The sequence below is a fragment of the Vidua chalybeata genome, chromosome 27, assembly GCF_026979565.1.
Source record: "Vidua chalybeata isolate OUT-0048 chromosome 27, bVidCha1 merged haplotype, whole genome shotgun sequence".
NCBI classification, from domain to species: domain Eukaryota; kingdom Metazoa; phylum Chordata; class Aves; order Passeriformes; family Viduidae; genus Vidua; species Vidua chalybeata.
The window spans coordinates 3,436,686-3,444,961 of NC_071556.1; the positions used below are offsets into that span (position 1 = coordinate 3,436,686).

At 51.2% G+C, this 8,276-nt stretch overlaps 1 protein-coding gene across 1 annotated transcript; it reads right to left on the reverse strand.

The window, feature by feature from the left end:
• Positions 1–3,967: 3,967 nt before the first annotated feature.
• KLF2 (KLF transcription factor 2) lies at positions 3,968–6,415 on the reverse strand. The gene is made up of 3 exons (XM_053966224.1): positions 6,302–6,415; positions 5,272–6,163; positions 3,968–4,875 (listed from the first exon to the last, which is right to left on the reverse strand). Exons 1-3 carry the CDS (start codon positions 6,374–6,376, stop codon positions 4,700–4,702), a joined length of 1,143 nt encoding a protein of 380 aa, XP_053822199.1. The 5' UTR covers positions 6,377–6,415; the 3' UTR covers positions 3,968–4,699.
• Positions 6,416–8,276: the final 1,861 nt, after the last annotated feature.

Consider the following 8,276-nt stretch of genomic DNA (forward strand, 5'->3'; position numbering starts at 1 on the left):
CTGGGTGTGCACAGGGTGCTGGGGTGATGCTGGTTTGGTGCTGGGTGATGCTGGGCTGCCTCACCAGTGCTTGATTGGTTCTGGATTGGTTCTGGATTGGTTCTGGATTGGTGCTGGGTATGCACAGGGTGCTGGGGTGGTGCTGAGGTGATGCTGGATTGGTGCTGGGATGGTGCTGGGCTATTTCCCAGCACTGGATTGGTTCTGGATTGGTGCTGGGGAGGTGCTGGGTGAGCACAGTGTGCTGGGGTGGTGCTGGGGTGATGCTGGATTGGTGCTGGGGTGGTGCTGGGTATGCACAGGGTGCTGGGGTGGTGCTGGGGTGATGCTGGATTGGTGCTGGGGTGCTGCTGGGCTGTTTCACCAGTGCTGGATTGGTGCTGGGTGAGCACAGGATGCTGGGGTGGTGCTGGGGTGGTGCTGGGGTGGTGCTGGGGTGGTGCTGGGCTGTTTCACCAGTGCTGGATTGGTTCTGGATTGGTGCTGGGGTGCTGCTGGGTGAGCACAGGGCGCTGTGTCACCTTCAAGGGCCAAAAGGTGACCGAGCCACACTGAGCCCTGCAGTGGCTGGGCCTGGTCCTGCTCTGGGCTGTTTCAGAATTACAGTGTGTTCTGACAGTGAGCTCCCATCTCAGAGGAGTTTAACTCACTCTTCTCAAGTCAGTGGGTGAGGAAAAACCATTTGCAGCAGGGTGAAACACAATGCTCTGAAACTCCACGTGGAATGATCCAACTTTGAGCAGTGACTGCTCTGGATGGTACCTGAGTTCAGCAATATTTACTAAAGTTTTCACTAGGATCATTGTGCAGGATTTGCTTGTTTCTGCACTTAAACTGCTCTAAGTCACCTCACAATCTGTCTTACAACAATAGGGAGCCCATGGCTGTGGTATCTTACATTAATATGTGTGAAAATCTTGTTTTCAATGGACTCTACATTTCCTCCCATCAGGTTTAATTACAACTTCTGTAGTTTTTTTCCTTTCCCTGATATATCAAAATCAAATCCAGGATAACTGCAGGTTGTGCTCACTGGATGCTCCCTGGGAGGCAGATGGTTAATTAGAACAAAATTACTTAAGAGATGACAACCTGATGGTCAGTTATTAGAAGATGTGGAACATTAGTGGTTTCCTGCTGGGTAGATCACTGGAATTACAGAGTATCTTTGGATGTATTCATTTAAAACAATTAAAGAAAGGGAAAAAAAAAAGAGAGTTGACAATTACTCATAATAGAATGTGAGAAGAATGAGATCAGCATCTCTTTTTTTTTCCTGCTACGAGATGATCTCAAGATTCAAGAACTTGCAGTTTCCTGTAAAGACCACACATCTATTATCACAGATGCCCTCCCTTAAACAATGACAAGAAAGTTTCTTGTGAACTTTTATTAGTGCTTTGTCCCCCCCCATCCCTTCCCACATTTATATAATTTTTATATGAGGTCTTTTATATTTCTGTAGGAGGATTCCTGTGCTCTGTTTTCAGTTGAGTCACAAACCTGAAAACTCAGAGAGCACCAGCTGCTTCTCTTTCCACATCTCCACTGCTCATCAGGGTCTGAGCACTATTTGGTAACACAAATGTCTGCCTGATAGCAGATATCAGCTGCCTGATCTGAAGACATTTTAGTGAGCAGGAGCAGAGGCAGCAGAGGTGATAACCCTCACAGCCAGACTCTCACCTGGAGCAAAGGCAGATTTGGATGCTCCCATGCTGAGGCACTGGAGGAGGAGGAGGAGAAGCACCCAGTGTGGGGGTGCTGCAGAGTAGCCACATGAGGGTTTTTTAAGGGTTGGTGACTGTGGTGACATTTCTTTCTGCACAAAGGCCCTGAGCAGCACACAATGCCTTCGTGCCACTCAGTGCCTGCAGCTGTCCTGAATCACAGAATCCCAGAATGGTTTGGGTTGGAAGGGAGCTTAAAGTCCACCCTGTTCCACCCCTGCCATGGCAGGGACACTTTCCACTAGCTCAGGTTGCTCCAAGCCTCGTCCAAGCTGGCTTTGAACATTTCCAGGGATGAAGCAGTCACAGTTTCTCTGGGGATTCTATTCCAGTCCCTCACCACCCTCACAGGGAAGAATATTTCCCCATGTCCCATCTAACCCTGCTCTCTGGCCGTGTGAAGGCATTCCTTGTGTCCTGTCACCTGAGCCCTTGTCTAAAGTCCCTCTCCAGCTCTCCTGGCGCCCCTTTAGGCACTGGAAGGGGCTCTGAGCTCTCCTTGGAGCTTTGTCTTCTCCAGGCTGAGGATTTGGAAGGGAAAGGAACTGGTCAGACCAGCCAGAGGTCAGGAGAGGGCTGGGGACAAGCAGAGCCAGATAAGTGATGTTGTGATGCTTCCAAGATCTCCATCACTGGAAAGCTGTGGCTGGGCCCTTCCCAAGGCAGATGTGGGGCTGAGGTGTCACCACCTCTTTGTCTTTTAAATTGCATCACAAACAAGGGAATCGTTTAAGCTTGCACTGTGTTACTGAAACCTGGGTTATAACAAAAACTGGGAGTGCTGAAAACTGGGAACGACTATAACCATTTCCAGTTCTTCAGAAAAAGCAAGGGGAGTATGAAGAGATGAGGGTAAGAATTTAAAAAGTTGTCTTGAAGTTATAAACACCAAAGGACATGCTGAAATATGAAAATATTCAGCTATGGGGAAAGAGAAGGAAATACCTAGAACTGTTGCAACAATGAATGTGCCAAATTTAGAACATCTTTAAGTCATCCTCACTTTCTGGAATTAGATTGTGCAATTTATTTTTTCTAGCAAATAAATGAGTTTTGTTTTTGATGAAGAAACGCTAAAGCTCCCTTATATTTCACTTTGAAAGAACTACAAAAGTGAAATGTGGAACTCGTTCTTCCATGCCAATGATTAGAAGCCCAAAATACATCTGTTCCACATGAACAACTCCAGCTTTGCTTTCACAGAAGAACAGCTACATTTGTAGTTACTCTAAATGCATTCCTGTTGATTTCATTCTTGTGTCTTCTAACACGTAAAGCCAGAAAAAAAAGGTCACAATCTTGATTAAAACCAAGTTCCAAGGATCCATATGTTAAGGGAAAAAATGCAGCAGTATTAAGCTGAATCTGCATATTTGATTAGCAGTGATACACAAGTATTAAAACTCCCCACAACACAGGAGCTGTAAAGACAGAGGATACCCATCAGAATGTCAGAACAGCTGCTTGGATTTACTGCCTGGCCTTCTCAGCTCCTTTACAGCTGAGAAGAATTTTTTGGGGGCTCAATTTGAATTTTGTAGCTCTCTTTACTGCTATAGTTGTTGCAGTATCCAGTTTACTTGCAATCAGTTTTCAGAATCTCAATTCCTAGCTGATTTCCCCTCCCCCAAATCGTTAATAACTGACTTAACTCCTGAAATCTAGGTGGCACTACAAATTATTAAGCAAAATTAAGTTTTGGGGAATGAGTTATGAAGGTATTTTAACCTGTGTTGTGAATCCATGCTTGAATTCCACTACTGTTCTATTGGAATTCTGCACTGAGCTCTAGAGAACAAGGATAATTTATGTACAAGAATGCCTTAAAATAAGCCCCCATAATTACAAAAATGCAGTGTTTAAATTTATAGTAAAAACCCACACACTGCTGGCAAAACTATAACTGCATCTGGAAAACATTAAGAATGCTATTAAAATAGTCTAGCATAAACTAGAACTGAGACTGAAATTACAGTGTTGCTTACTTAACCATTTTTAGGAAGTATATTTTGAATATGATCTACTTTCCTTTTTGATTTTTTGATAAAGCCCTGTACTATGTCTTATTTACCACTGAGAATACCTTACTCACTCAGTTATCTATTTCAGACAAATCCATGGCTCAGATTTTTTTAAGTGTCTTGTTACAGTTGTTGATAATTTGAAACACAATCAGGTGGTTGCTGATCCAGCCATCAGGGAAAAAGTAACAGGGACATCTCAAAGGAGAATAAAAGTCACAGTAATTAAAATCTTATTTTATTAAAAAGATGAAATGTTTTCAAACATTGAAAAATTATGTTTTTATAAAAACAGAAAATAGGCAAAATACCTATTTGTCTTCTATTTACATATACAATATTTCTCATTGTATAAAATTATTTACAATATATAAAAAAATTACAGTAAATAGGTTATTTTCTTACAAGACATCAAGCCCTGTACTTCTAGTGTAGATCATGGCAAACAAGAATACTATTGCACCTGTGAACCAAACAGTCTAACAAGAGGAGTGTTCTCTTAGCCATGCCTTCAACTGAGATCTAAACTAACATCGTTAGCTACAGTAACATTCATTTTACCTCTTCTAGGGTCAACTTCAGGCAGTTTCCATACAAACATTGTCTTGTAAAGCTTAGGAATGGGCAATTAGAATTGGGGAAGAAAAAAAAAAAACATATTTACAGCTTCTTCTATACAATCTGTATGGAGTCTTATGGAGTTTCCCCTTCACAGAAGCTGCATAAATTAACCCCTGTTCTCCTGACCGGGACGGGCAGGTCACTGACTCAGGCAGGGCAGATTCCCTGCAGGAGATGCCTGGCTGAGCCTCCTCGTGTCGCATCCTCCGTGTCCGTCCTGGAGCGTCGGTCGGTGCCTCCCTATGTAGTACCAGCTACAGATTTCGAACGCTTCTGCACCTGAGCAGTTAAATAAGGTCCGCAGTGGGCAGGGCACGCTCCCCGGGGCTACATGTGCCGCTTCATGTGCAGAGCCAGGTGGTCTGACCTGGAGAAGGCCCTGTCGCAGAGGTGGCACTGGAAGGGCCGGTGCCCCGTGTGCTTGCGGTAGTGACGGGTGAGCTCGTCGGAGCGCGCGAACTTCCAACCGCAGCCTTCCCAGTTGCAGTGGTAGGGCTTTTCACCTGTTTGGGGAGATGGGAGAGCGTGACTCAGCGTGGCACCACACACCAGGCAACCTGCCGAGGTTAATTCTAGCGTATCCCTTTAGTCGCTACCGAGCCCTTCCACGGCAAGATGCAAGTGCTTTTAAGCTAAATTACTAGAAATTCCTTTACCATAAAGCCCTTTCTCCAAAGCCCTTTCTTCAAAGATTTTTAGCTCTACGTGCAGTGAAAATCTTTGGAGAAAGAAGCCCTTAGCAAAGCTTTGACTACATAGGTAAACACCTAGATGTTACAGACCTAACCATCAGCCATGAATTCAACAGATTACAGGGTAAAAAAAGCCCAGGCTGCAAACTGGGCTATCCCAGCCGGCACACGGCACATCCCCGCATGAAGGCCATCAGCAATGTTTACCTGTGTGTGTCCTGAGGTGGGCCTTCAGGTGTGAGCTCTTGGTGTAGGTCTTCCCACAGCCGGCATAGCTGCACGTGTGGGTGGCCGTCCTCTTCCTCGGCCAGGACCGGCGTCCTCGCTTTGGTTTGGAGTCCAGCAGCTCCAGAGGGGAGGAAGGAGGGGTGAGCATGCCCCTTGGAGCCGAGGGCTGTAAGGGCAGGCTGTCCTCGAAAAGGCCGAACTGGGAGGTGTTCTGGTACTGCAGGTGGGTCTGCGGGTGGTGGAAGCCGGAGGCCGGGTGGTAACTCTGCTGGTAGGACACGGACGAGGGGCACATCATCTGCGTGTGGCAGTCATTCACCATGAGATCGTCGGGGCTCAGCGGGGGCGTCTCTGCCCCAGGGATCTGCGGGGAACTGGCCACCCGGGGCTGCTCGTAGGCCATCATGCAGGTCGCGTTCCCCTCCTGCTTGATCTTCGGGCAAGCCTGGGGCACCAGACCCAGGACCGGTCCATAATTGTCCATGTCGGGCTCGGGCTTAATGTTCTCAACGAACTGCGGGCCCCCGAAGGTGGGTGTCACAAAGAAGCGGCCGTGGACGCTGCCAGAAGGGCAGTAGTTGGAGTCCATCTCGGAACGCATCATCTCCGGCACGATGCCGGCGTTGTAGGGCGGGGGGCTGCCCTGCTCCAGGGCATTGTAGCATCCCGGGGACGGGTTTGTCTGGTAAAAGCCACCGCTTTCGCCTTGGGCAGGGGGATAGTCCCCGCCGGCAGCGCCCTGGCCGTAGCCGTCGCTGCCCATGGAAAGGATAAAATCCAGCACGTTGTTGAGATCCTCATCCTCTTTGCGCGGGGAGAGGCCGCCCCAGGTGCCGGCGGGGGTCTTGGCCTCCTGCTCACACTTCCACCTCTGGGGAGAGAGAAAAGGGAGAGGGTTAGAGGTGCCGTTCGCCTCGGGGCACCGGGGGAGGGGGGGACGGACCCGGGGCGCGGCTCAGCCGCCCACCGGTGCGCCGAGCCGTCGGTGCTGAGCGCGGGGGACACTCACTTCGTGCAGGGCTTTCTCGCGGCAGGGGCTGGCGAAGGTGGCGAAGGAGGGCAGGGCGGTGTCGCTCAGCGCCATGGTGCGGGACGAGCGCGGCCGGCAGCCCTCCGCACCTTATAACGCGGGCGCGGGCGGCCTCAGGCCAATTGCAGGAGCGGAGGAAACGCGTCCGTCCCGGACGGGGCGGGCGGGAGGCAGCGGCTCGGGCGCAGCCTAAATTTAGCCCCGGTATAAAAGGACACGGCAGCGGCGGCGGTCCCAGCCCGAGCGGGGCGGAGCGGAGCTGGGACGGGCCCCCTTCGCCGCCCTCCCCTCGGCGCGGGGATCGGGGCCGGCCCGGGAGCCGCGACCCCCGGCTCGGACCGTGGCTCAGGAGCCACGACCCCCCGCTCGGACAGCGGCTGGAGAGCCGCGACCCCCGGCTCGGGCAGTGGCTCAGGAGCCACGACCCCCGGCTCGGGCAGCGGCTGGAGAGCCACGACTCCCCGGTCGGGCAGCGGCTGGAGAGCCGCGACCCCCGGTTCGGGCAGTGGCTCAGGAGTCGCGACCCCCGGCTCGGACCGTGGCTCAGGAGCCACGACCCCCGGCTCGGGCAGTGGCCGGAGAGCCGCGACCCCCGGCTCGGGCAGTGGCTCAGGAGTCGCGACCCCCGGCTCGGGCAGTGGCCGGAGAGCCGCGACCCCCGGCTCGGGCAGTGGCTCAGGAGTCGCGACCCCCGGCTCGGACAGTGGCTCAGGAGCCGCGACCCCCGGTTCGGGCAGTGGCCGGAGAGCCGCGACCCCCGGTTCGGGCAGGGGCCACTGACGGGACACTGAGGGGTCTCTGCCACAAGTGAGCTGGGGGAACGCCAAGGGATCTCTGAGTCCCCGCTGCAGGGACACTGAGGCACCCTGTGCTGTGCTAAGAGACACCGTGAGGGACTTGGGTGGGATGAGGGGCTGCAGGGGACCCTGCCCTGGAAACACCTACAGGACCCTTCCTGACACGAGGGGACCCTGTGCTGTGGGGGTGGAGGGCAGCAAGGACTGCCCTTGCCCTGGAACCTGCCCTTCTTCCTGACCTGGAAACACCGAGGGACCATCTGTGACATGAGGGGACACTGATAGCTACAAGCTTCAGCAGGGACTCTGCTGTGGATGGGGAGCACTGAGGGCTCCTTGCCTTGGGGACACTAAGAAAAACACCATGAATTAGGGGTTTGATCCCCCAACACCTCAGAGCAGCTGCCCCACAACCCAGCCTCATCCCTGGGGCATGTGGTGCAATCAGACTCAGAAAAAGAAGGTGGAAGAAGAGTGGAAGGTGTCAGGAGCTCAGTGGGGGAGAGAGACATGCCCTGCTCCCGTGGGTAAACTGCTGAGCTGATGATGGGGTCTCTTGGCACTGGTCACCCTAAAAGTCCCAGATGCATCTCGGTTATCTTGGTTATCTTGGCAGAAAGGTGTTTGATGCCACTTTGTACGGTCTTTGCTGGAGTTTTGCATTTAATGGAAGTCCAGATCTGTAGCAGAATTTCCATTTGCTGCACAAAGATTGCCAAAATCAATGTTGCAATGTGACATTATGAGAGAAAAAATGCACGTAGCTTCTGTGATCTCCGCTGGTTGTAGGCAATTTATGGTCTTGATTTTTCAGAAGGGAAGATTGTTCTTCTCCCTTACCTTGGCCTCCAGCTCAGATGCTGACTCTGAAGGAGCAATTCTCCAATAACTTCTGATAACATGCCCCAGACTCCTGTTTCTGAGGATCACGGCTGCTTGGCCATCATCCAGGAGCAAAAGTGACAGACCTGAAAGGGGAAAAAACGATGATCTGTCAAGGGACAGACTGATTCTTTGAGAGCCTGTTCAAAAAAGAGCTATGCTTTCTCCTTTCCTCCTCCGTATTTCCTTTGCAATCGCTTTTTAGAGGGGTTTCTAAGTGAGCTGGAAATCAGGAGGGTGCAGGAGAACAGCTCTCACATTTAGGGGAAGGAGCA

Bases quoted from the DNA above. Each gene is read 5' to 3' on its own strand.
- KLF2 (XM_053966224.1), bottom strand. From the start codon at position 6,376: ATGGCGCTGAGCGACACCGCCCTGCCCTCCTTCGCCACCTTCGCCAGC. The intron at 6,164-6,301 runs GTGAGTGTCCCC...CTCTCTCCCCAG, and splicing joins GCGAGAAAGCCCTGCACGAA to AGGTGGAAGTGTGAGCAGGA. The intron at 4,876-5,271 runs GTAAACATTGCT...CTCCCCAAACAG, and splicing joins CCACCTCAGGACACACACAG to GTGAAAAGCCCTACCACTGC.